Source organism: Eschrichtius robustus, chromosome 5, assembly GCF_028021215.1.
Source record: "Eschrichtius robustus isolate mEscRob2 chromosome 5, mEscRob2.pri, whole genome shotgun sequence".
Classification (NCBI taxonomy): domain Eukaryota; kingdom Metazoa; phylum Chordata; class Mammalia; order Artiodactyla; family Eschrichtiidae; genus Eschrichtius; species Eschrichtius robustus.
Genome location: NC_090828.1, coordinates 55241367 through 55269069, shown reverse-complemented (window position 1 = coordinate 55269069; position 27703 = coordinate 55241367). Strand labels below are relative to the sequence as shown.

At 38.8% G+C, this 27703-nt stretch overlaps 1 protein-coding gene and 2 pseudogenes across 1 annotated transcript; 1 reads left to right on the top strand and 2 right to left on the bottom strand.

Moving 5' to 3' along the window:
- Positions 1 to 1418: 1418 nt before the first annotated feature.
- Positions 1419 to 27620, top strand: PLEKHA3 (pleckstrin homology domain containing A3). Its single transcript, XM_068544848.1, has 8 exons — positions 1419 to 1813; positions 5594 to 5710; positions 13035 to 13190; positions 16168 to 16304; positions 17824 to 17988; positions 21075 to 21118; positions 22753 to 22868; positions 26315 to 27620. Exons 1-8 carry the CDS (start codon positions 1774 to 1776, stop codon positions 26440 to 26442), a joined length of 903 nt encoding a protein of 300 aa, XP_068400949.1. The 5' UTR covers positions 1419 to 1773; the 3' UTR covers positions 26443 to 27620.
- On the bottom strand, positions 6432 to 6782 carry LOC137764840 (small ribosomal subunit protein eS26 pseudogene; annotated as a pseudogene).
- LOC137764839 (large ribosomal subunit protein eL33 pseudogene) lies at positions 15648 to 16070 on the bottom strand (annotated as a pseudogene).
- Positions 27621 to 27703: the final 83 nt, after the last annotated feature.

Sequence of the window (27703 nt, the reverse complement as noted above, 5' to 3'; positions counted from 1 at the left end):
TCCTTGAAGCGCCTTCTCGGGGTCGAAGTCATGCATTAAGAGGTTCCAGGCTAAGCCACACACTAGTACACAGAGGTACCGCTGCTCCCCGCAGCGGGGTTAACGGCGGTTCCCCAGAGCCGACTCCAGCGATTCGGGACCGGCTGCTGGTTTGCATTTCCTTTTCTCACCACTCGCGGTCGCCCTTGATTTGAGGGCTTCTAGGAGTGCGGGTAAAGCTCTTAACAGTTTTGCTTTTCTTACCAACTCTGCGAGATAGGTAATTATCCACATTCCACAGACGAGAAAACGAAGTAACTTGAGTATTGGGCATCCTGTTTCAATCTCACGGCTAATACGCAGCAGGGATTTGACCAAGTCCGACCCAAAGCCAGCCTTATATCCTCACCCCCAACATTTTTAGCATGAAGAACTTTACAACGTACAGAATAAATTTTACTACCCCATCACCGCGGCCTTATATTCACTACTTGGATTCTATCATTAACATTTAACTATACGTATTCGATTTATTAAATACATTTCCATCTGTCCATCTATCCGTCAATTCGCCGTATTTCCAAGCGAATACCCAAAGACTTTTACCCAAACCAGGACCTCAACGAAGGCCTGGATTAGGCTCTGGAAGGGCAGGTGTTATCCGCCTCAGTGATGCTAAAAGCCTAAAAGCCGCAGCACTGAGCCTGCTTATATCGGCTTTGCTTAAAGCTTGTGAAATTCCAGAAATCTGAAAATTATTGTCAGTTATACAAGGGGATGGTCATTTCCAACCAGGATTTTAAAAAATTATAAAGGCTAGAGAAAACTTCCATTTTTAAAATAAAGTCCAACGCTTGCTTCCGTGTTTTATATTCTAAATGAAGTTGTGGCTAAGATTCATTGTCGGCGTGGTGACAGTTCCTTGGGGCCCCTCGCGGTTCCTTGCCGGAGGGCTCTCAATGGCACACTGACTTCCTAGAAGATAATTTCTCGGACCCCCTGAATGGGAGAAGGATACGAAGGAAACATAAATAGGAGGCTTTTTTTTTTTTTGAAAAAAAACAACCACCAGAAAGACCTGAGGCTCAGTTACAGGAAAACCTGAGAGGCCTAAGAGTGCGACGTGGGTGGGGGATGGGGGGCGGCTAGTCCTCGGGTCGGCCCGGGGGCTGCGCACGCAGCCAGGACCGAGTCCGCAGGTCCTGGGCCCTGAGGCTTAGGTCCCGGGGGAGGTGGGGGGGCGTCGGCCCGGGTCTCAGCGTCCGGGGTGAGAGCTGGAGCCCAGGGCCGCCAGCCGAGGGCCTGTGGGAGGATGAGGAGGAGTCACGGCTCTGGCCCGCCCTCCTCGCGGGAGGGGTTTCCCGGGACGAGCCGGCCCCTTTCATCCAGGAAGTGAAAGCGACGTTGGGGTCAATGAAAACAAACGAGAGACCGGGGAGGGGGCGGGAAAGGAAGGCGGGCGAGGAGGAAGGAGCGCCGGGGCGCGGAAGGGAGCAGCCGGGCGGTGGAAGCGCGAGCGGGAGGCCGGCCGCGGTCCCGACTTTGCCGCCGCCGCCGCCGGGGCTCGCCCGGGGATGTCTCAAGGCCCCCAAGTACCACGCGGCGGCCGCCGTCCCGGCCTCTGAGGGCCGCCACGTCCCGGCAGCGCGCGCGGGCTGAGGGCTGCTCTGTGCCGGCTGGGGGCGCCCGGGGAGGGGCCCGGGCGGGCCGGGAGGGACTGCCCAGGGCCCGCGTTTCCCCCTTCACCGCGGCCGGCGCCGGGCCAGGAGGATGCGCGGCGCCGGGCTCTGAAGCATGGAGGGAGTTCTGTACAAGTGGACCAACTATCTCACCGGTATGAGGGCTCGGCTGACCGGCGGTGGCGGGGGAGGTGGGGCGGGCGGCGGGGAGAGGACTTGGACAGGCTCAGGCGGGGAGGCTGCGGAGAAGGCGGGTAAGGGGCTCCTCCACCCTCCGCCAGGCCGGCGGGGACCCTCACAGCGAATCGGCTCTGTCTGGTTCCCGGGCTTAATCGCTCTCTGTCCCTTGTAAGTGCCCATCTGGCCTCTGCAGGGGACAGTTCGAGGCTGCGCACCATCCTGAGGGTGGGAAGTGCACCTGACCATTTCTTTGTCCGTGTAATAATACTTCTGTTTTCTCCTGTAGCTCCCGAAACCATTCCTAGTCACTCTACGTGTGTTGTTGCAGTCTCTGCCTTTACTCACACTTAATTCAGCATTTTGTTGATAACTGACTTGTTGGGGCATAGGACTGTAATGGGCCCTTTAAAATCAAGATTTCGTTTTAGGAAATCTTTTCACTGTTTCTTTTAATTTTCCTTAGCGACACGGTTTATTTTAAAAATTCTCTCGTTGAAGTTGTTCAAGCATAGCAAGCAAGATTTTGGAAGCTGTTGCCAGATTATATTCTCTTAGGGGTTGATTGTCAATGATTTATCCTTATGTTTTGGTATTCAGGTAAGTGTGTGAGAAATTGTGGGAGAAAGTGCAAGACACAGAAGGTGGAGCAGGCAAGTCAGTTTTACTCATGAAGTGGGTTGAAAGGAAGAACTCCAAAGAACTAGGTGTTTCTGTGGAAATGAGAGACCAGCAGGGGAGGGCCCTTTTCCATGACACCAGCAGTCTGGCTTATTAAAAGAGCCTTAAATCTGAGTTGTAGTCCCATCTCTGCCATCAGCTAACAGTAAGTACAAGTCACTTTTTCTCTCAAGATCTGTCTCATAGGGCCGGGGTGATCAACTAGTTTATCCTGAAGGTGTCTTCCAACTCCAGAATTCTGTGATCTCACCAAATTAGAGGAAGGGGAGTGGATTTAAAGTAAGATTAAATAGCAAACAGATTTCTTGGTTTAGTGTAATAGGCCAATCTTGATTTGCTGCCCACTTGTTCACTCTGGCAAAAGTATTGAACCCCTTAGTAATTGTATCAGACATTCAACTAGTGTCCATCTGACCTTGTGCAAAATTTGCATATAAACACTTAAAGACATAAGCACTGAGCTACAATTGTCTCTGTTTTTTTGATTAATTGGAATGTTAAAGACAGATTTATAGCAGCGAATGCTTTAACATTTATGATACATGGATGTTTTGTTTGCATTAAAATGTCAAACACTTTATTTCTGTAACTGGTATGTTTTAACAGGAAACATTTAAAAAACGAGGCAAATTTTTTTTATTAGGCATTTTCACATGGGCTGTTGTGAGAACAGTTATACTGTTTAGTTTAACTGAGATGGTAGTTACTATGCTTTGAGACGCAGATGATCATCTCACTGCAAACATTCTAAGCGCACAGTGTCTTGGGAGGTCATATGAGGATCTTATGCATAGCCCAGAGCAATGGGTGATTACTAAGATGAGTCAAAATTTATTCCTGGAGCTAAATGTGGTCTTAGTGGCCCTCTTTCTCATCTCCTGTCGCTGAGCACCAGCTAGTTGAGCTTTTAACGTTGTATACTTAAGGTTTTAATCTTTGCAGAGCATTTAAGTTAACTGCTAGTATGCGGTGTAGAAGCTTGATGAAATGAAATCTTTTGTTTGGAAGAATTCTATTTTTAAAATTTAAATTTGGCTCAGTGGCATGCTGATTATTACTTTTAGTTCATCTTAGGTCAAAAGGATGAATAGCTGTTCATACTAAGTGATCTTTAAGGAACCTTCCAGTTTGATGACAGTGTTCTTTAGGAATCCTTTGTAGAGAATAAGAATTTCAGTAACATTTGGTAGTTTGAGATAAAAAAGAATGTGTGTTTTGAAAAGGTATTAGAAAAGGGAATACCTATGATTTTTTTCCACAGATATAGCCCTTATATATATATATGTGAATCAATTAGAGATTGTTTTATTAAATATTTCTTCAAAGAGGTATGTAGAGATCATTAACAGTCTTAGTTAGATTAATATACTTAACTATAGTCACTTTTCAAGTTGGTACAAATTCTAAATGAATCATTTTGCTCAATATTTATTTTAAAGAGATATTGAATCACAATAACGCAGGCTTACAAAATCACAATTTGTCCTGTAGGCACACTAGACTGGGGGTAGAGGAGTGTATTTTCACCATAACCTTCTTATAATTTGTTTGCCAAGGTGAATGAATGTTTGGAAAAATACCATTTTCATCATTTCTATGCATGCCCAATACATTATGGATATACTGGATATACTGCGTATCTGTACTCTCATGGGTAACAGGCAATATCTCAGTTTTCTGTAATCATTCATTCATTCAGTCACTTGAGAAGTACATTTTTTTTTTAGCACCTGTTGTGTGCCAAGCACCTTTCCCAGGTTTTGGGAATTCAGTGATGAACAAGCTAAAGTTCATGTACCAGAAGAACTTACCTTCTAATTTGCTAGACCTCATTAAGGAATATAGAGTTTCATAAAAAAGAATTTTCCAAGCCTCTGAAACTTGGTTTTGGATATCCATCCCTCTGAACTGTATTATCACACTCCCTGCTGTTAATCTTTTTATGATGACTCAGCATTGTCATTTCAAAAGTGTTATAGGTAAAGCCTTTTGGGGAGGTAAATCCTGGGTCTATATCAGGATGTAAGAATGATTCCCCTGTCTGTCACTGTCTTGGTACTGTTTGGCCCAGAAAAACTGAACCGATTAATATAGCAGATAGTGTCTACAGTGACCAGGCTGAATGGTGATTTAACAGTCACAGAAAGAACAAGGGCAGTCGCACTGCCTCCAGCATGGTCACCATGTTATTAATCAGTGAACTATTGCACATTAGTGGCATGCTTGATAAGATTTCAGGGAACGCTGAGTTTGGCTTGCAAGAGTGGGAGTTGAGCTTCAAGGAAAGCCATCATCACCCCCAGCTTCGCATTAGAGCCAAGTCTGTGATAGTTGTGTGCTGTAGTCATTGAGTCAATGCTAATTAAATGAATGATTTCAATTTCTAGCATTTCTGCCTGCGCTGTGCAACAGCAGGGCAAGGAGAGAGGAGTGGTGGCTCCATGCTCTCACCACAGGGCATGCAACTTCTGTGTGAGAGGCTGTAATTCTTTCAGCACTCACTGTGTGCAAGGGAGTTGGCTTAGGCAGAGTATTTTATAGGAGAGAGGAAAGCCACATTGCAGAATGAGAGGGCTAGGTGGCACCTGAGAGGTCTTCTTGTTCACTCCACTCATTTTGGAGACTGGGAATTTTTGATATTTATTGGGATGAAAGATTTGTCTCAGGTTATTCAACCTGGGACAAAGAATGATAGCAAAACTAGGGCTAGAATCCATGTCTTCTGTTGCTTTTTCCATTATGTTGTAACCTGACTCTGTTTCCCTTAGAAAAAAGGGGCAATTGTGTTGCATTCTGTGTGTAGGGCTATTTTTGAAGATGGGTCTGATGGGTTGTTAATGAGAAGGTTGTAAGCCAGAATAAAGGTATTATTCCCCATATTTATTCTGATCTAGAGGTTTCTCCTAGATCCTCTCCTAGCAAGAGTATTTTGGGCAGATCTTGGCAGTTAAGAATTTCATTGTCAGAATGTTAGTTTACAGCCAAGGAATGACATGGATGGTAAATTTTGTAATCATAGTTTTCTGTGTGATTAAAGTACTTTTTTATTGCTATTTTGTTATTTATGATCTTTGTAGGTTGGCAGCCTCGTTGGTTTGTTTTAGATAATGGAATCCTGTCCTACTATGATTCACAAGATGATGTTTGCAAAGGGAGCAAAGGAAGTATAAAGATGGCAGTTTGTGAAATTAAAGGTAAGTGAATATATGGAATTAGTTGAATTTGTAGTTAGGTAAGTAAAGGGTTCTTCGGCATGCTGCAAAAAGAGGAGAAAAGCATTTCTAACCAGGAAGGAATCTTCTAATGCCATGTATCTCCTTAGCATTCAGAAGTGGCACTTAGCATTGTTAGGCACAGTTTTTGATATTTCTCCCTCTATAAATATACTTTGAATTGAAATTCGAAGTACTAGTGCTAGTCTTCCAATGTGGACTTGAAAAAGCAATTTCTTGTGGATGCCACTTTAGTGTCCATGCTGAGTCTACAAGTGTTTTCTTTCATTTTCATTGAAACGTGTTGTAAAGCTGAACTCTAAAGATGATGAGGCCAGTGCAGTAGATTTTTCATAAAGTATGAACTCAGAGTCATAAACTCTGGCTCTTTGCTGAATTGGAAATAAGCTCTTCTGGGTAATAGAGATGTTTTTCCTTTCTTTTTCTTCTTCTTTTTTGAATGATCTTGAGAGTTTCAGGGAGTACTGGTCAGGAATATTGTAGGAAGCTCCTCTGTTGGAATTTGTCTGGTGTTTTTCCCATGATTAGACTGGGGTTATGGGTTTTAGGGAGGAAGATCACATCCTATCAGGAGTACATGCTATCAATGTGATATACCATTTTTTTTTCCAATGTATAATTTCCATTTTAATATTTTTTTTGGAGAGGATGGTTTTTTTTCAGTCTATAAGGACTTAGCTCTTTACATGGACTTCGGTGGAGGTCATGGGGCAGCTTCCGCAGGTCTAAACTGGGGTGGGAGTGTTTGGTCCATCTGGGGTGGGCTTCATGGGAACGATTCCTGACTATCTTGCTGTGACTGGCACAACTCACGCAGTAATGTAGTTTCGATGTAAGTACAGGTGGGGAAGCACATAGGAATCGAAGACACTTACTTCCGAAATGTCCCCGATGGCTGCGGCCTCTACTGTTCTAATTAATGACCTTAATGGTGTCCTTGGGCACGCATTGGGCAGAGTTGGTGCAGTGAATAGGCTGTACGTGGCCATGGCCCTTTTTTGGCATAACCGTTGTTCCTTCTTTTCTTGGTCATCCTGGAAGTGAGGACCCGAGAGAGCTGACATATCACTCTTGACATTAACCTTGACCACCTGTCTGAGGTAGTGTCTGTCAGATTTCTCTACTGTAAAGTTACCTTCCCCACTCCTTTTCCATACTGTGCTTTTTCAAAAGGGGAGAAAAAAGCAGTAAGTCATGCTGTAATTTTCATGAAGGAAGGTTTCATGGACCATTGATTCATTTGTGTGTGTGGTTGGGATATGTGGGGTGCAAGTAAGTAGGAGAAATCAGACAAAATGGTAATGAAAAGTATTGAATTCTTCAAAGAGAATTGAAGGAAAAAATAAAGCACTAGAGAAGGGCGTGTTAAACCCTGCAGGGGGTCATGGCTACATAAGATATAGAAACACTTCAACATTGTTACTTGCATATTCCCTGAACTATGTGAGGTGTAATTTTGTTTTATTTTTATAAATCACACAAGGAAAGCACATTCAAAGCATGAATTTTTATTTTTTAAAAAAATGATGGGGACTTCCCTGGCCATCCAGTGGTTAAGACTCTGTGATCCCACTGCAGGGGGCACACAGGGTTTGGTACCTGGTTGGGGTAAGATCCCACATGCCACGCACTGCGGCCAAAAAAAAAAAAAAAGATATAAAAAAAAATAATGGTTTTATCTCATCTTATTCTTCATTTGATTCCAAATGAGATTCTGACTCTTGTCAGAAATCAAACTACATTCAAAATTCAAAGATTTGACGACCTTGAGGATATTTAAAAGACTGTTAATGGCAGAATTCTTAAGGCAACTCTAGCACTTTTTCAAGCCATGGCAGCATTTTTGTTGTCCTTGTTATTTGTTTAACGAATAAGATACAGAAATGGGCACAAATCTTCAATATTCAGCCTTAAGTATGCCTACAAAGTGAATACACTTGTGTAATCACCACCCAGATCAAGAATTAGAATATTATCAGCATTCTACATGCTGGGATAATAATCATGTTACCTCAGCCACTAATCTCTCTAAAAGGTTACCATTAGTATGACTTTTATCACCATATTTAAGTATTGCCTGCTTTTGAACATTATATAAATGGAATAAATCAATGTTTTCTTTTGTGACTGGCTTAACTCAACATTATATTTGTGAAATTCATCTATGTTGTTCTTTGTAACAGTTCACCATTCTTACTGATGTGTAATATTTTTATTGTGTGATTGTCCCACAGTTTGGCTCTCCATTCTAGTATTGATGGGTGTTTGTTTGTTTTTTCCATTTTATTTCCATTTTGGGACTATAATAAGTAAAGCTGCCATAAACATTCTCATATATTTATTTTGTTGAACATATATATGCGTTTCTGTTCAGTATATATCTAGAACTGGAGTGGAATTGCTAAGGGAGACATTGAATATTCATACATTCAGCTTTTGTTGATGGGTGTTTGTTTTTTCCATTTTGTTTCCATTTTGGGACTATAATAAGTAAAGCTGCCATAAACATTCTCATATATTTATTTTGTTGAACATATATATGCGTTCCTGTTCAGTATATATCTAGAACTGGAGTGGAATTGCTAAGGGAGACATTGAATATTCATACATTCAGCTTTAACAGATAGTAAAGAAAATACTATTCTTGAATTTTGTTAAAACAGTAAGGCACAAAGAAGCAGACTTACAGATGTAGAGAACAAGCTGGTGGTTACCAGTGGGGAGAGGGGAGGGAGGAGGAGCAAGATAGGGGTAAAAGATTAAGAGGCACAAACTACCATGTATAAAATAAATAAGCTACAAGGATGTATTGTACAGCACAGGGAGTGTAGGCAATATTTTATAATAACTATAAGTAGAGTATAGTCTATAAAAATTTTTAATCACTATGTTGTACAGCTGAAACTAGTATAGTGTTGTAAATCAACTATACCTCAATTAAAAAAAAATTATTAAAAAAACCCAGTAAGGCAGACTTTACTCAGGTCTATTAGAATAGGTATAGGAGCTACTGCAATGGAGTTTTGCAGTAGGGGAGAGAAATTGGGCTCAACTCTGAATACAACAAGGAAAAGTGGAAGTTTATAGCCAAGGAACAGAGTGGCAGGGAGTGGGATGGGGGAATCAGTGGATGGAAAATTGCAAGGAGGAAACTTCAGAGATAAAGGGGGATTCTGGTTGAACAGACCTAACAGGATTCTTATTGGAGGCAGGTCAGGGTGATCAGATATTACCTGGGGGTGGTGGGAAGTGGAATTTGGTCAGATAAGGAGGGTGATCAGATATTGAGGGGGGCGGATTCTGGCTAAACTGACTTAGCAGGATGTTTGCTAAAAGTGGACTCTACTAGGACAGAGCCGGAAGCCCCAGATTGGGCCTAGTCAAGCAGAGGGTTCAGAAGAGCCCAACAAGTTTGATCAAGGAGAGACTTTTTGTCTCAGATAATGCCAAACTGTTTACCAAAGTAATCATACCAATTTGTTTTTCAACTAGTATGAGAGTTTCAGTTGCTTTTCATCCTTGCCAAAGCTTACTATTAGCAATTTGAAGATTTTGAATTTTTCTACTGTACCTCATGCTATCTCATGGTGGTTTTTTTTTTTTTTTAAACACTAATGGATTGAATCACTTTTAAATTTATTTATTTATTTATTTTTGGCTGCGTTGGATCTTCGTTGCTGCGCACTGGCTTTCTCTAGTTGCGGCAAGCTGGGGGCTACTCTTTGTTGTGGTGTGCAGGCTTCTCATTGCGGTGGCTTCTCTTGTTGCGGAGCACAGGCTGTAGGCGCGTGGACTTCAGTAGGTGTGGCATGCCGGCTCAGTAGTTGTGGCTCGCAGGCCCTAGAGCGCAGGCTCAGTAGTTGTGGCACACGGGCTTAGTTGTTCCTCGGCATGTGGGATCTTCCCGGATCAGGGCTCGAACCCGTGTCCCCTGCATTGGCAGGCGGATTTTTAACCACTGTGCCAGCAGGGAGGTCCCTCTCATGGTGGTTTTAACTTGCATTTTTTTCAATAACTAATGATGTTGAGTTTTTTTTCAGATATTAATTAGGCATTTGAACGTCCTCTTCTTTTGAAGTCCCTTTTCAAGTCTTTGGCCCAATTTCTAAACTGGGTTATCTTTCACATTGATTTGTAGGAGTTCTTCGTATAGTCTGAATGAGTTTTCGTATTGCAGATAATTCTCCTGATCTGTAGTTTGTGTTTTCATTCTGTTAATGGTATCTTTTGACGAACAGAAGTTTTTAATTTCAGTAATACCCAATTTGTCAAAAATTTTTTTAATTAGAACTTTTTAATGTCCTATTTAAGAAATCTTCTTGGGGCTTCCCTGGTGGTGCAGTGGTTGAGAATCTGCCTGCCAATGCAGGGGACACGGGTTCGGGCCCTGGTCTGGGAAGATCCCACATGCGGCGGAGCAATTAGGCCCGTGAGCCACAATTACTGAGCCTGCGTGTCTGGAGCCTGTGCTCCAAAACAAAAGAGGCCGCGATAATGAGAGGCCCGCGCACCGCGATGAAGAGTGGCCCCCACTTGCCGCAACTAGAGAAAGCCCTCGCACAGAAACGAAGACCCAACACAGCCATAAATAAATAAATAAATAAATAAAAACACAAAGTTAAAAAAAAAAAAAAGAGACTTGTTCTGGTATTGTTTAAAAAAAAAAAAAAAGAAATCTTCTTGAAGGTTTATTGTTTTACCTTTTATGTTTAGGTCTATTTTAGGTTGGTGGTTGACGTAAAATTCATTTTTTTTTTTTTATTTCTGAGATATACATTTTAAAGTAATAACTAGAATTATGACTTATAACATTATACCAGAACATATAAGATTTTTAGAAATTTCATGTAATGTCTGAAACATTTATATTAACTTATTTCCATACAAATAACCCAATGAAAGTTTAGTATTAGTTTTGTTTGTTTTTTTATACTGCAGGTTCTTATTAGTCATCAATTTTATACACATCAGTGTATACATGTCAATCCCAATCGCCCAATTCAGCACACCACCATCCCCACCCCACCGCGGTTTTCCCCCCTTGGTGTCCATATGTCTGTTCTCTACGTCTGTGTCTCAACTTCTGCCCTGCAAACCGGCTCATCTGTACCATTTTTCTAGGTTCCACATCCATGCGTTAATATACGATATCTGTTTTTCTCTTTCTGACTTACTTCACTCTGTATGACAGTCTCTAGATCCATCCACGTCTCAACAAATGACTCAATTTCGTTCCTTTTTAAAATTCATTTTTATATATGGTGTCAGGTAGGAGTCAAGATTCCAGTTGACTGAGCACCATTTATTGAAAAGAGCAACCTTTCACCAATTGCACTGTAAGGTCATCACAAAGCAAGTGACCCTGTATGTGTGGGTTTTTTGGGGACTGTCTTTTGTTCATGGGCCTGTTTTTCTATCCTTGTGTCAATATCACACTATCTTGATTTCTTTAACTTTATACTTCTTACTATCTGATAGCCTAACTCTTCTCACTTTGTTCTTTTTCAGCATTGTCTTGGCTAATATTGGCCCTTTGCATTTCCTTATACGTTTTAGCATCTGCTTATAAATTTCCACAAATACCTGCTGGAATTTTGATTGGAGTTACATTGAATCTATACATCAATTTTGGGAGAAGTGTATTCTTGACAAGAGTCTTCTGATCCATTAGCATGGTATATTCCTGTATTTAATTAGGTCTTTGATTTCTCTTAGTAATGTTTTGCAGTTTTGCATGTAGAGGTCTTAATTTATTTTTTCCTAGGAGCTTGATGTTTTGGGAGCATTGTTCTTAAGTTTGTTGCCTTCTCAGGTAACTACTTTGGAGAGGACAACCCTTGACTGACACATAAATTCTGGTATTTTTAAAAATGAAACTAAATCTTATTGTAGTTTCATTTTGTAGCAACATCTTTGGAAATTAGAGCATTGTTTTCTTTTAAGGTAGCTATTGGTGCTTTCACTAGTATTAGCAAGTAGCAAAAAAGAGTTACTCCTGGAGCTTTGGGATTTCAGTAGTTTTATCCTAGCCAAAAATTTTTTGCGCCCATCATTGATTGTTGCATGATCATATATTTTACAATCTGTATCTACTTATATAGAGTGGTCTATATAAGTGGAATAATAAGATAGCAAAGTTTTTGTGGCACTTATTTGCCATAGTACACTGAGCATCTGGTCAATGTTTTCAGTAATTAATCATCTAAATTAGGGCTTCTGCCAGACCCTCAGGGCCCGTCATAATTTGGCTCCACTCAGCTTGTTTGTTCACGAATATATCATTACTTTGTAATCCAACACAAGGCTCTATTTAGGCCTGTCTCTTGATATCCTCAGTACATATTGTGTTTAGTTCCTTATCTAGGCCTTTTCTTGTGCTGTTTTTCTCTTAACCAAGTTCAGCTGTTGTCAAATCCTTCTTCTTGAAGACTTTTTAACTTCCTGCCTCTTCTTACCTTTCATTATAATCACACATGAAGTCTCTGTACCAAAGAGTTCAATGTTTAGGTGTTTTATTTTTAGTGTATCGGTTTGTTTCCTGGATAAAATTGTTCCCTCTGTTAGAGCAAAGACACCTTTCTTCTCCTCTCCTGTCTTCCCCTCTACCAGCACTGCTCTGAGCAGAGTAAATATTTGTTGATTAATGACAATGTAACACAAATTAATCTTACAACAAAGATTTAGGATTGGCTCAGCATACAATATGGTTAGCTCTCTTTTGTCAGAGATCCAAGATGGGGGTGTGTGTAGGAGAGGAAGAGGAGGGTGGAGGGGAAGAGGAGATTTTCAAAACACTTAGGCTTTCCAGGTGGTTATGAGATGCTCATTAGTTGCGGACTGTTGTTCTGATGGAAGGTTACCTTAGTTACCATTTATTGCACTTTATGCCAGGCACTATCCTAGGCTTGGGTGGGGGGTGGGCGGTGTACCAAAACACAAACTGCTTTCAAAGAAATTAGTAAAAAAGAGTGTGATAAGTGTGACAGGGGTACCAGTGGCCCCAGGGGAGGGAGTTCTTAGATCTCACTTTTCAGTAGTTAATTTGTTGTTGTTTTCTGTTCATATGCTACCACCACTTTGACACCACTGCCGGCCTGGGTATATGTGAGAATGGTGGCTTGGAGGGTGCCCCTGGATAGCCCCTTAAGGAGGTGGCACTGCCTGCCTCTTGAATCAGAGTTTGTTGTTTTAGGTCTGAAACATCTAATACTGTGTAAGTGATGATTTGATTCTCCACAAACTACTTGAGTCCGTGACTGTGTTTCCCCTTTGTTTATCATCGTAGTCCATTCAGCAGACAACACAAGAATGGAATTAATCATTCCAGGAGAGCAGCATTTCTACATGAAGGCAGTGAATGCAGCTGAAAGACAAAGGTGGCTGGTTGCTCTGGGGAGCTCCAAAGCCTGTTTGTCTGATACTAGGACTAAAAAAGAAAAAGGTAACTCTAAATTTTTCCTTTGTGGTGAGAATATTTTCTTAAACATAAATGTAAATTGTCCTGTTCACTTATAGTAATTTATCCCAAAGAAATAATCAGAAATGTAGAAGATCTATGTACATAGATATTCATTATAGTGAAAAAATTTATAAACATTGCCAAGGTTTAAGTTTAGGGGAATGGTTCAGTAAACTATATAGTGCTTTCATAGGCTGATATATTATGTAGCCAGTAAAATGTTTACAAGGAATTTTAATGATGTGAGAAAATGCCCAAAGTTAAGTGTTAATTGAAAAAAGCAGGATTCAGAATTACATAGCCACTCCTTGGCCAGCTTAGGAAAGGTATGTAAGGATTGGTCAAGTTGTTACCTTTGGAAAGGGAATTTGTGGGAGAGACTCACTTTTCACTTTATACCCTTTGACCGTACCTTTTGACTTTACCAGCTACAGATATTGCCCGTTCAAAAGCAAAGCAAGGGACTTGCCTGTTGGTCCAGTGGTTAGGACTCGGCGCTTTCACTGCTGTGGCCCTGGGTTCAATCCCTGGTGGGGGAACTAAGATCCCGCAAGCTACGCATCCGTGGCCAAAAAGAAAAAAAAAGCCAAGCAAATAATTTATGGTATTAGTTCAATTATATGCAGATATAATGTAAAAATAATAACAGTATTTATATCTTGGTAGTGAGATTGCAGTTTTTTTTCCTATATATTTTTGATTTTCAAAAATTTTCACTGAGTATGTATTACTTTTATAATTAAAAAACAATAGAAGTTATTTAAGTTAGTGAAAACAACTAAATTATGGGTTATTGAAAAATGAAGGCTAAGGATTGAATTTATAACAGTTTTCAGATATATGAAAGAACATCACAGATAGAGTATGGTTAAGGGTAGGATAAGAAGGAATGAGGACTTCCTTGGTGGTCCAGTGGTTAAGACTTCGCCTTCCAATGCAGGGGGTGCGGGTTCCATCCCTGATTGGGGAGCTAGGATCCCATGTGCCTTCGCAAACAGAAAACAAAAAAAACATAAAACAGAAGCAATACTGTAACAAATTCAATAAAGACTTTAAAAATGGTCCACATCAAAAAAAAAAAAAAAAGAGAGAGAATGAATAGTTGCAATAGCCAAAAGGTAGAAATAACCCAAATGTTTATAGACAGATGAATGGATAAACATAGTATGGTATATACATAAAATGGAATATTATTCAGCCTTATAAAGGAAGGAAATTCTGACAGATACTACACTGATGAATCTTAAATATATGCTAAGTGAAATAAGCCAGTCACAAAAGGACAAATATTGTATGACTCCACTTACGTGGGGTACCTAGAGTCGTCAAATTCGTAGAGACAGAAAGTCGAATGGTGATTTCTAGGGGTTAAGGGAGGGGGAAAAGGGGAGTTAGTGTTTAATGTGTGTAGAGTTTCAGTTGGGGAAGATGAAAAAGTTCTGGAGATGGATGGTTGTACAATAATGTGAATGTACTTAATGCCATCGAACTGTATACTTAAAAATGGTTAAAATAGTACATTTTATTATATATATATATATATTACTACAATTAAAAAGAAGGAATGGACTTAAACTTGGGTAAAAATTAATTTAGGTTAGGTTAAATGGGCAGATAGAGCTGCTTTGGTCTACTCTGGCTAGAGGGGCTTCATGACTAGTACCACAAAGCAGTGCCACCGGCTCAAGTAATATGGAGAAGCACCAGGATCTACTGTGTATACTTTTTTTCCTTCCTCTGCTGCTTACACATCTAGTTTAGAAGGTATTGGTAAGTGAGTGGCTGAGATTATGGCTGGATGTTTAGTCTGTCTGGATATATTAAAGAAAGGAACATAGGCTCTTAATTAAAAAAAATTCTTAAACCAGTATTATGTGAAAACGAAGCTGTGAAAGGAACAGAAGAAAATAAATGAATGTTTATATAGAGCAGTTGTAACTACATAAAAGTTAAAAACTTCTGTATACCAAAATACAATAAAGAAAACTGAAAGAAAGCTGACAGATCTTGAAAAGTATTTGCAGTATTTTGGAGGGATGAAAGATTGCTACCTTTAATGCGTAAGAACTTTTATAAATTATAAATTTATCAATTTATATATTACTAAGAGAAAAACCAAACATCAGAACCGGAAAAATGTGTAAAGGACAAGAAAAGCCAATTCACAAAAAAAGAAATACAAGTGCTTATCAAATTAAAGATGAGTAATGGAATGGAAATATCCTGTATAAGGCATTCATTATCATCAGCCTGTCTCTGGAAATTAATCTACCTAAACTTCATGTCAGACATATGACTGCCAGTTTTTTCCAGCTATCTAAAGAGAAGATGTTTCCTCAGGGAAAACCTTATATTCTATTTCCAAGGTCTCACACCTCTTAAGCTACAGATATTCATATCTATTGCCTTACATTTTTTTTTTTTTTTTTTTACAAGGGAACAAATCCACACTTTTATTTATTTACTTTTCAGTAAGTTTAAATCCTTGAAGGGTACAGCATCACACGGATTCTGTGTCCAATGTCCTTAGCAGGAAGGTTGCTTCGGAATTTGGCACGAACCATGCCACTGTTTCCATGAGCACGAGTTATCTTTCCCCAGATTACTCTGGTTTTGTTAGGTTTTCCACCAGGAGTTACTGTGTTGTTCTTTGCTTTGTACACGTAAGCACATCTCTTGCCTAGATAGAATTCAGTTTCATCTCGAGCATATACACCTTCAATTTTCAGGAGAGCTGTGTGCTCCCTCTGGTTCTGTAGACCCTGCTTATAGCCAGCAAAAATGGCCTTGGACCACAGCCTTCCAGACATATTTGTCGTTTTAGAAGTCCTGTTCCCAGCAGGCCTCCACAGGGTCCAAGATGGCTGAGATTGCCTTACTTTTTAATGATTCCATTTTGTTGTTTTGCCTCTGAAGTATGAAAATGGCCTAATTGAATGTTTGCATATGTTCCTTTCAGAAATAAGTGAAACCAGTGAATCTCTGAAAACCAAAATGTCTGAGCTTCGCCTCTACTGTGACCTCCTAATGAAGCAAGTTCATACGATCCAAGAATTTGTTCACCATGATGAGAATCATTCATCTCCCAGCATAGAGGTATATCCAAGATGATCCTTTCATGTCTGGTTATTCTTTGCAGCACATGGTGGGTGAGCTTCTTACATAAGATGACAGAGAAGCATTTTCAAAATGAGTTATTCTCAGCTATTCAGACCTCTTCGTACTGTAGACTATCTGGAAGTTTGTAGGATCTTTTAGACTATGTCTGTATAACCAGAGTAAAGCAGCAAGCAGCACATTTCTCCAAGGAATCAAGGCCTGTCTTTGCAGCCAATTAATTATTTGGTGGTTGGGGTGGGAAAGAAGCATTACCAGCTTTGTTCTCCAGACTCACTGCATGAGTTCATTGGACAACTGCTGTTCTCTTTCTTTTGTAATTAGGTCCTAGCTTAACTACTGAGGGTTAATAATTTAGCTTTATAAACTAACTTAAAAAAAGAATCATTCTCAGAGCAGTGATGTAGGAATCAAAATTCAGATTTGCAGGACCTGGCTATGAAATAGGCTCATTCTTTCTGGTAAAGTAGGACCAGTGAGCCTTACTGCTCTCTGGGTGAAAGCCCAGCCTGGTTCCCAGTCCCCTTTTGCCTAACTTGGGAGAAGTGGGACAAGAAATCTTCCTACTTTCCTGTGGCCTTCTTCTACTAGGGAGGAATCTTAGGTGAGGTAGGTTGCCTTTAGATGCAAGTACATTAAACCCTAAGGCACTTGCTGTTTCACCACAGGCTCTCTGCAGGCAGGTGCCCTTACATCTGCTCCATTGGCTCAGGGACAGTGTCGGGGACCCAATCTTGTTCTGTCCTTCCACTCTGCCATTTTTGGTGTGTTGGTTTTTTCTCCTCATGCCCGAGCCTTCAAGGTGACTACAAGTTCGCACAGAAGCGGGAGGCAGTGGGGTAGCCAGGGTGGAGAGAGACCATCTCAGTTTGCTGTCCTTTGCTTTTATCAGGGAATGAAAATCCCAGAAACCCCAGCAGACTTCTCATTATCTTTTTAGTCTGGGTCCATGAAAACTAGGAAAAATGAGTATTTGACAAAGGGTCATGGAATAGACATGACTGGCTTAGATCAGTCTATATTCATCTCCCAGGAGCAAGGCGCTCTGCTGTCCCAAAAAGAACTTGGAGTTTTTATTCTACCAAGGAAGAAATGGGAGAACGTGCGTGGGGTAGACATGAATTCTACCTGCCACTCAGTAACCCTCATGGTGTTCCACTGCTGTGATTACCTTTGGAATTCTGATAGTTAGAAACTTACAGTCTAGGTTAGGTTTATTTAAGATAAATTTTTGTACACAGTTTTTCAATATGATACTTGGTTTAAATGCAAGAGTTATTTTTTTCTTGGAGTCTAATTTCATTGTTTACCTGAGAGACAGATAATTCTTTTTCATGCATTGCTTTAATTTTCTAAGGTAATGCATTTTAAACAGATTTGAGCATAGCCTGGTAAGGTATCCATTGAAGGTAATGTTTCATTACTTGATGGTAAGGTGGTGCATGAATCCACATAGTTGTGTGTGAGTCTGTTCAACTCTTTGCATGTAATTTTTCAGAACATGAATGAAGCCTCTTCTCTACTTAGTGCCACGTGTAATACATTCATCACAACGCTTGAGGAATGTGTGAAGATAGCGAATGCCAAGTTTAAACCCGAGATGTTTCAGCTGTGCCATCCGGATCCCTTAGTTTCTCCTGTGTCACCTTCTCCTGTTCAAATGGTTGGAATTTCTGGTTTTTCTTCCAGTGATAATGCATGTGGTTTTTTTTTTGTTTATTTTTAAGGCTGGAAACTGGCAGTAGGAGGGAAATAGTCAACAGGTTGAATTTTTTTTTTTTACTGTACTCAGATTCTGTATGGGAGCCTCTCAGCTGATGGGCTCAACATGAGCCAAGGTCCTGATCCCCTCCCCTTGGAAGGGCTATGCCATTTACCCCAGTGTGTCAGGAAAATATTATAGTGCTCTGTGGGTGCTGTGACACTCTTCTATTTGGTAAAAACACCACTATGGGGTGAAGATTTACTCACAAGGGGATAAAATTAAGTAAATCTTTAGAGGAGCTGTAAGGGATTCGAAACAACATGTTACAGGGGAAACAGTATTTTATAGTCAGCATTTGGATTTGAACCTTCCAAGGTAGGCAAGTTACTTAATCTCTCTGGACTTCATTTTTTTCATCTGTAAAATACAGTGTTTTTTACATCAGAGGTAGATGTAACCTGTTTAATGTTAGGTCCTTAACATTAAGTTCTTACCTTCTGATTACGCTGAACAGCGAGTACTCTTTTTGCCAAGGGTGATGGATTCGTTGTCCTTTTCAAGGTAATAAACTTGCCCTAGCATGCTGTGGGGAACTTGGAGGTGAGATGAGGTTTGATGAAACCTTACGTTTTTTTCATCAAACTATTTTTGTGAGCCCTTTTGTGGAATGAAGAATGCTGCCTGGCTCCTATTTTAGCAATTACCTGCAGACCTATTTGTTGGCAGAAATAATAGGGTACAACTTATTCCGAGGTTCTCTTACCCACCACAGCAAATTTGGTCATATGAGAATTAGTAAAGATTATTACCTAAATTTATTTAGATCATTATTTTCCTAAAGTGTTTTTTTAAAATTTTTTTTATTTGGTTGCTCTGCAACTGAGTCTTAGTTGTGGCTCACCGGCTCCTTAGTTGCAGCACATGGGCTCTTTAGTTGAGGCATGCAGGCTCCTTAGTTGCGGCATGCAAACTCTTAGTTGCGGCACACACGTGGGATCTCGTTCCCTGACCAGGGATCGAACCTGGGCCCCCTGCATTGCGAGCGCGGAGTCTTAACCACCGCGCCTCTAGGGAAGTCTCTAGATCATTGTTTTCTAAATAATTTATGATGGACCAACAGCGTCCTCTGAGATAGGTGTACCATGAAAATGAGTTTTATGGCCCGATTAGTTTGGGAAGTTCTAGGTTAACTTAAACAAATTGGGTTTCGCTGACATAGGACTTCTTAGAACCTCTTTTATGCGTAAGTGTATTATGAATCTCTGAGGAGACGTGGTGTGTAGTGTTTCTGAAATTTATTTGATGATTGAACCCTTTTGTTTATTTTTTAATAACTCAGAGGACTGTGTTGTATAGTAGAACACAGTTTGACAATGTTGCTTTTTAGAACAATTTTAGGTTTATTGTGGACTGCTAAATAACATGTGTAGTTGAACAAAAAGTCCTGATCTTTTGAGATGGATGTATAGTGCTATGTTCCTGAGCTTGATATGCAAGGGGTACACTGTATTTTTTTTAAGATGGACTTTATAGAATCAAATATAATGAAAACACCTCAAACCTGCCTAATTTCTGCATTGAACTTCTGAGGAGAATGCCTTCTGTTATAAATGTTCTATAGTCCAGAGAGGTCATATGTGTATTTTATGTATAAGAAGCTATAATAACTGTCTCTTTTAAACTAAAACTTTTTATCAGTAGAAACATTACAAGAAATGCAATAAGTTAATCTAGGAAATACTGGTTAGGGGCCACTTATTTTTCCTCACTGTGCCGTTTTACTTCATACATAAGGCAAAAATTGTGGCTTACGGTAAATAGTTCTGGAGACACATAGCATGCAAAGTAAGGTCAGACAGTCTTCAAGAGGAAATCTTTTTCTTTTTTTTTTAACGACATGAGTAAATGAAAAATAAAGCTGAAAAATTTGAGCATTCCAAAATTAACTTGATCTTTATAACTACTTTATATGGTTATCTCATCGTGTCCCTCTTTAACTTGCATTCGGTTATATTTCAAATCATCATAGAAGTTTAAACAATTGTCATTTTGATCCACAGATAATTGTAGTGGGGGTGTTGCTGCGTGAGTAAACTTAAAGGAAGTGATTTCTGTTAAAGGAGATGTTAATGTCCAGTTGCATCTTTATTTTAATCATATTAGATATCCTTGGACTACAAATTGGATGGGCCATAATTGTTCTCATTTCATCTGGGATTTCTCAGAGCAACTGTAGAAGGCATTTACGTAATGTAACTGTTAGACTTGGACTCACTTGTAAGGCTCTTGAGCCCCTGTACATAAAGCAACCATCCTTAGCCTTTGATATAAACGTTGCTTTTTTGCTACTTTGCTAAGCATTGAAATAATCTACTTGGCTGCCTCTGTTTTTTTGGTGGAGTAGTTAGATCTAAATTATGTTTCGTATTTGTCATATTTACTCTGCTGACTCAGATTTTATTTATTTATTTATATTTTATGTGTATGTTTTTAGAAACCTATTTGAGGCTTAGGGTTCCTCTTCTGAGTTCTTAAAAGACTTGAATTATTAATGCTGTTTTCCATGAAAACCACACTTTAGAACATCTGTGTAATAGCTACCTGAATAATGAATGGTAAGGAGAAGCTCTGCCCTTTAAAAAAAAGAGAGAGACATTTATTAGATTATTTTCTTTTCTGGCTTGCTAGATACTCCTTTTCATCACAAATAGTGTGATTTTTGGGGGACTTATTAAGTATACTGTTTTTTATATCTTTATACAAACACATGTATTATATATATATTATAAAATTTAGTTTTTAATATTGAGAAAATAATCCAGCATGTTTTTGTATGTGTTGAGAAAGATTTCAGTTAATAATTATTGGGGAGAAAGCTTGATATTGTGCTAATAATGTTACTTGGGTCTGTAAAAAATAAATTTTTTGGCCAGCCATCTTTTTCTTTGAGTAAATTTATGTTAATTATGATAATAATAATATATTAGAGCTGTCTTACTCTACTTGACATATGAATTATGCTTATTTTCTTTTTAAATTTCTAGATGAAGCGTTCTGTCAGCCACCCTGGTTCTTGCAGTTCAGAGAGGTAAAATAACCTTTTCTTTTGACCAAGTTCTCTCAAAATTATACCTACTTGGGGAAATTCTTTGGGTCTTTAACATAAAGTGGAATGTAAACTCTGTATGGGCAGAGTCTGGTTCCGATTTGCTCAGCATTATTTCTCTTAGTGCTTAGTATAGGGCCTGGCCCCAGTAGGTAGTAGGTAAAGAAAAAAAATGAGTGAATAAATTAGTCAGCAAGGTAAGCACCTTGCCAGCTGTCATACCTTTTTTAGGTGTAAATTATATCCAATGATGGTTAATAGAAATCCATTTTTGATGTATTAAGGCTCCAAGCTTAGGCTTATTTTACTACAGTTTTTTATAGCATCATATATTCATGCTGAGCTGTTGTTATAATAGGAGCTAAGGTGTTACTGAAAAGAGAGAAAAACTGATATTTTAAAGTATGTATTCATATCAACACATTTAAAAAATTTACGTTCTAGATCTTGCCAATATCCCAGGCTATTTATCTTGGTAGGTAACATTCTTTTAAGTTGCTATGGTTGTCTTTGGAAAATGATGAAATTATAGTGACATTAGCATTTATTTCTCTACATTAATATAGGGGTAGGGGGAAAAAAAGGTTATTGTAGGATTATATGAAATCACATGTGTGAAACTTTAGAAAATTGTAAAGCACTATAGAATTTAACTAATCTTTCATTCAGTAAACATCTATTGAGTGCCTACCAAAAAAAAAAGTGCTAACTGAACCCCCTTATTATTTTGTCACTTTATTTTTCCCTCTGATGGTTATATAATTGATTGAACTGTTACGTGCTGAGAGGAGTCCAGTGATGTGTGTATCTAATCCTATCAGGGAATGAAGAGTTTCATCAACTGAATTTTCCAGAAAAATAAAAGCTTGATTCCTTTAACAAACTTTTATCTTTATGACAGTTTTTTTTTGACCTGTATTTTATCCTTTCTACCTTATTAAATAAGATATAATAAGAATTTTTAAACTTTATTTATTTTTTTGATGAATCAAAGTTGTCATTAAGAACAGTAATGTTGGGCTGTCATCCAGTGGTAGTTGAGGTGCTGTTGAGTGGTGGTGATTTGCTTCTGTGTTGAATTTTTTAGGTTGATTTTTCTACTTTTCTGGTTTTCCAGACTGATTTTTTAAAACTAGTTTTTCTAGCCTCCATTTGCCATCTTTATCCGCTCTTGCTGCTGTCAGTGAGTTGGCTCCTAGCATGCTCCCATACTGCTTGCCCATCCCCTTTGCTCTGCTGTTTTAGATTGGCTATGGATGACACTAGATACATGCACTTGTGAAATCCATAACTTTTAGTTTTTAAACACTTGTTAACCATCTGATATGTTTACTCTCTAGCTGGACCTTCCTCTATAAAAGAAATCACTTCTTCATTGTACCTCTTTTCCTTTTAATTTGGCTCAGAGGCTGTATTCTCCAGCTTACCAGCTAGATTCTAAATGATTTGACTTGTTTGTGGCCTGACCTCTGAAGGAGTAGAACGTTGCTGAAGTAGAACTTTGGGTATTAAAATAGTTCTTCTTTCATTTAAAGAGAAGTCATTGAAAACTGCAGTTGAGGGTGTTTTCATTTGTTGAAGTCCTTACAATTTAATGCTTTTTATTTAATTTGCAGGAGTAGCCACTCTATAAAAGAAACAGTGTCTACACTTCACCGACTCTCCCAGCGGCGCCGAAGAACCTACTCAGATACAGACTCTTGTAATGATGTTCCTCTCGAAGACCCAGATAGTAAGTTAGAAGGGCTGTGTCTCTCCCTTTGGCCTATTCAGCAAAATTCGTGTGGGGCTCTGTAATTGTTGAAATGAAGGATACTGATAGTGAACACTGTACTTTGCCCTTGGATTAATTCCTTAATTCAGAGCTAAGCAACTAGCACACAATCAAGAGAAGCTCATATATCCTCTTACAGTCACCTTTGTTATTAAGAAGTACTAAGTATATCTTTGTAAATACCATATCTTAGATTTATATATGTAATATCAAAATCTTTTACTCCCACTGCGTTTTAGTAATCGCTTAGTAATTTATATTCCCATTGTGTTTGCATTTAAAAAACATGTTAGAAGAAAGCATAAATTGTAGGTAGGATTCCAGGGGAAAATAAAGGCAAGTTCTAAGTTCAAAGAAAAAAAATCAGCATTGTTACTTAAAGAATTTGAAATGGCCAAGGACAATAATTTTTTCTGGTGGTGGTGATGAATTATAATAACATTTATTCCTGTACCTTTTTCTTCCTTATTATTAAAGAGTCAGCATACTGTGATTGAATACTTTAGGAAAGGTTTTGTGATTTATGTTAAAATTTAATTATTTTTCTCTTCAGAGAAAAAGCTTTGAAAGTCTGTCAGAATATCTACTTCGACAGTAGTGACCATGATTTTCAGTGAATGCAAATATGGTATTATTATTACAACTCCATTAATAGACTTTTGCTTTTCAGAGTCTTTACTATTGCCCATGAAACATGTGGGATAGAAATTACATACAGTTCTCAATTAAGCAACAGATTGTGTTCCAAGAGTTTATTTGTAAGTCAGCTGTTTGGAACAAGATTTTATTTCCCTTATGGAAATGACATGGTGAATGGTGATTAAATTCTTTAGATGGCCTAGAAGAGCCCAGCTAATTTATAGTGTGGCTGAAATGGGACTAAACAATGGTGTTGGATTTCTAGTATTTGAATATATTGAAAACATTGCATAAGATAGAGTTGCTTTAGTTAACCAGAAGGTTAAACAGGTTTAATTAGAGGAGAAATGTAAAGTTCATGAAAATGGTTGAGATTCTAAAGGGGACTGCTGATCATTTTCAGATCTTTAGAAGTTGATGGCATTTTTTTTTTAATAAATTTATTTATTTAATTTATTTATATTTGGCTGCGTTGGGTCTTTGTTGCTGTGCGTGGGCTTTCTTTAGTTGCGGCGAGCAGGGGCTACTCTTCGTTGCGGTGCATGGGCTTCTCATTGCAGTGGCTTCTCTTGTTGCGAAGCACAGGCTCTAGGCGCATGGGCTTCAGTAGTTGTGGCACGTGGGCTCACTAGTTGTGGCTCACGGGCTCTAGAGCGCAGGCTCAGTAGGTGTGGTGCACAGGCTTAGTTGCTCCGCGACATGTGGAATCTTCCCGGACCAGGGCTCGAACCCATGTCCCCTGCATTGGCAGGAGGATTCTTAACCACCGCGCCACCAGGGAAGCCTGCATTTTTTTTTTTTTTTTAATGCCCATTTTTCTTACAGAACTAATCTATTTATTGATATGGAAGGCTATGCTCATTATCATTTTGAATATAAGTTGGGGCAATGAGTAAAGAAATGAAAGAAGGAAAAGGATTGAGTGTCGGAAGGGGTTGGGAGAAAGAAACTTTCCTGGGCCAATTTACTACATCTTGGAAGTGATAAGAAAAAGAGGAAGATGGTTAAAGAGCTTAAGTATGGGAAAAAATGTCACCTGGGACAGGTAACATACATTCCGATTTACCTTGCTCTTTCTGCCTTTTATACATGACCCTTTTCATCCAGAGCTTATGAAAGAGTTCTATTCTGCCTTGTACTTTTCTTTAGATGCCATTTCTTTTTTTTAATTTTGTGGCTGCATTGGGTCTTCATTGCTGCACACAGGCTTTCTCTAGTTGTGGCGAGCGGGGGCTACTCTTCGTTGCGGTGCGGGGGTTTCTCATTGCGGTGGCTTCTCTTGTTGTGGAGCATGGGCTCTAGGTGCACGGGCTCAGTAGTTGTGGCACCAGGCCCTAGAGCGCATGGGCTTCAGTAGTTGTGGTGCACAGGCTCAGTAGTTGTGGCTTGCGGGCTTAGTTGCTCTGCGGCATGTGGGATCTTCCTGGACCAGGGCTCAGACCCGTGTCCCCTGCATTGGCAGGTGGATCCTTAACCACTGCGCCACCAGGGAAGTCCTGCCATTTCTTTTTTTTAAGGGTGTCATTTTCATTTGTGATAGCTAAATTAATTTTTTTGAAGCCAGCCATTTTCCTTAGCTCTCTTCTCTTTTAGGCACTCTGGTTCTGAATTTTTGAAAACTACTTTTATAAGATCTAAGTATAAATATTCCATTTAACACCCCCCAATTTAGCTGTTAAGGAGAGAAACAAAATTAGTTACACACACCCACACCCATATATGCATTAATATTTATATACACATGCATTAATATTTATATACATACATATATCTCACTTCTCTAGAACTTTTTAAAATTGGCAAGTGTAGGGTAGGTCAGAGTTTTATCCTTAGATTTCCTTCTGTTTATCCTAAAGTTTAGTGTCCCAGTTAGTTGACAAAGCAGAGACTGAATTAGTGCTCTTTCTTAGTATGTTTTGCAAATTAGCAATCTTAGTTGAAAGTCTTTATTGCAGCATATTCTTTTCCTTGAGAGATGCAGCTGCTTCTACTTTTATTAACTAGATTTTTTTAAAATTATAAAAGTAATAAATGTTCATGCTAAATTAAAAAAATATGTACATGTGAAAGTGAATAGGACCATGCCGATGTGTTTGATGTGCTCACTTGGCAGCTGCAGTGATAGTTTTGTGAGCTGCATCCCAAATGGAGATGTGAGAACTTTCACTGTGACGTACCTTGTCAAGTTTGCTCAGAAAGTCTTGTGATGCTTTGCTGTATACCTGAAACTAACACAACATTGTAAATCAACTATACTCCAGTAAAATGAAAATATTTAAAAAAAAATAAAGAAAGAAAAACAAAGTCTTGTGATGAAAAGAGCAAGACCTGAATTAGTTCCAGTTCTGTTACCAATTGTGTGATTCTTGGGTTAGGCCTGTAATCTTTTCTGGGACTTGGTTTCTTTACCTAGAAAATGAGGAGGATACCAACCGCATTAAAACGATCAGGTTGGAAAAGAAATAGTTAAGAAAAATTCAATTCAGCAAATACTTATTGGCTGCTCATGTGTGCCAACCTTGGTTCTGGCAATGAACAAAACAAGTATCTCTACTTCAGATAGTTTCATAATTTCTCAAGAACTCTGGAGTTTCTCCTTACAACTGCCAATACTAGAAAAGTTTCATTTTTACTCGTAAACAAACGATCAAAAAGTTAGCAGGAAGCTAAAGGAATTTCGTGTCCCTGAATAGGAAATATTCTTTCATGGAGGACTGGAGTTAATATTGATAGGATGTTTAACCTTTTAATCAATTTCTTAATAGGACCTGTTCACTGTTCAAGAAATACACTTAATGGAGATTTGGCATCAGCAACCATTCCTGAAGAAAGCAGACTTATGGCCAAAAAAAAATCTGAATCGGGAGATCCTCTTCTACCCTTCTCTTCCTGAGGAAACGGAAGTGTCCAACTTCCTCTAAGTATTGCTATGCAAAAGCTGCTGTAATTAAACTATGTTATAGGGAGTAATTTTTCCCTTAGGATTTCTCTGCACTTTATAGAATATTGTAAAACAAACAAACAAAAAACAACCCACATACCTTTGAAGTGTATTTTATCTTTATATAGTTTATTTGCAAGAGTATTTTCCTAATAACTTCACAGTATGAATGTGCATCTTTTTTTTTTTTTTTGAACAAATGATGGTGTAACATTTTGACATCTGTAAGGACAAATGTAGATATTTTTCTAAAATACTGTGAGGGACTGACATCTTAGTCAGTGTGTATTGTAGCTTATAAACATGAAATCTTATAAACCTAAGGTTTCAGTTTGACAGAAGTGTGGTATATGTAACTTGTGCCATGGGCCAAATGGTCACTTTACCCCAGCTGAAAGTGAGTTACAGTCGCAGCTTGAAGGTGTTTGTATTATATTCCTTTAAGCAAAAAGGAAACATTTAATATTCGAAATATTTTTACCCCAAATACCATGACATTGAGGATTTTTTAAAAACCAGATTGTGCTGTCCTTTGTATATGAAGTTGACACTACTGACTTGTCAGTACCAAATATTGGGTTAAAGTATTTAATTTTTACTTATTTATTTTTCTGTTGCATCAAAAAAAATGATTGCATCCTAACTTTTATGACCTACCAAATTTAAGATGTGTATACCTTGTTATTTACATTGTTCTAGAAAAGAGGTTAATATTGTAGTGACCTTGCTCACTTCCACCAGAGAAATAAATGACTTGCAATGGAAGAGGATTTTAGTGCTTTTTTCTGAAAATAGACAAAAGCTGCTGTTGTAAGTAAGGTATTAATGTTTGCAGCTCTTTAGAATATCTAGACATTTTTTATTTATGAATATTTATAAAAAAGGAATCTGTCAAGGTGACTGCCCTACGTAACTTGAGAATGGCATTATTTAATTAAAGAACAAATAGCATTTTTTGGTAGTGCCTGTCCATACCTATTGTCAGTGTTTGCCTTGTAAACTGTTTTTTCAGTTCACTTTGGAGTGATGGTTTTGTCCAAGGTTTTGGATGAGGAGCACTTTAAAACAAACTGGTTTGGTGTTTTTAAGTTAATCATATGTTTAATAAATATGTGGTTTTTGCATTCAAACTCATATAATACATTGTATTTTTTACATTTATTGATAGTTTGTCTAATCTTTATCAAGTGGTAATAATATTTTTTATTGCTTT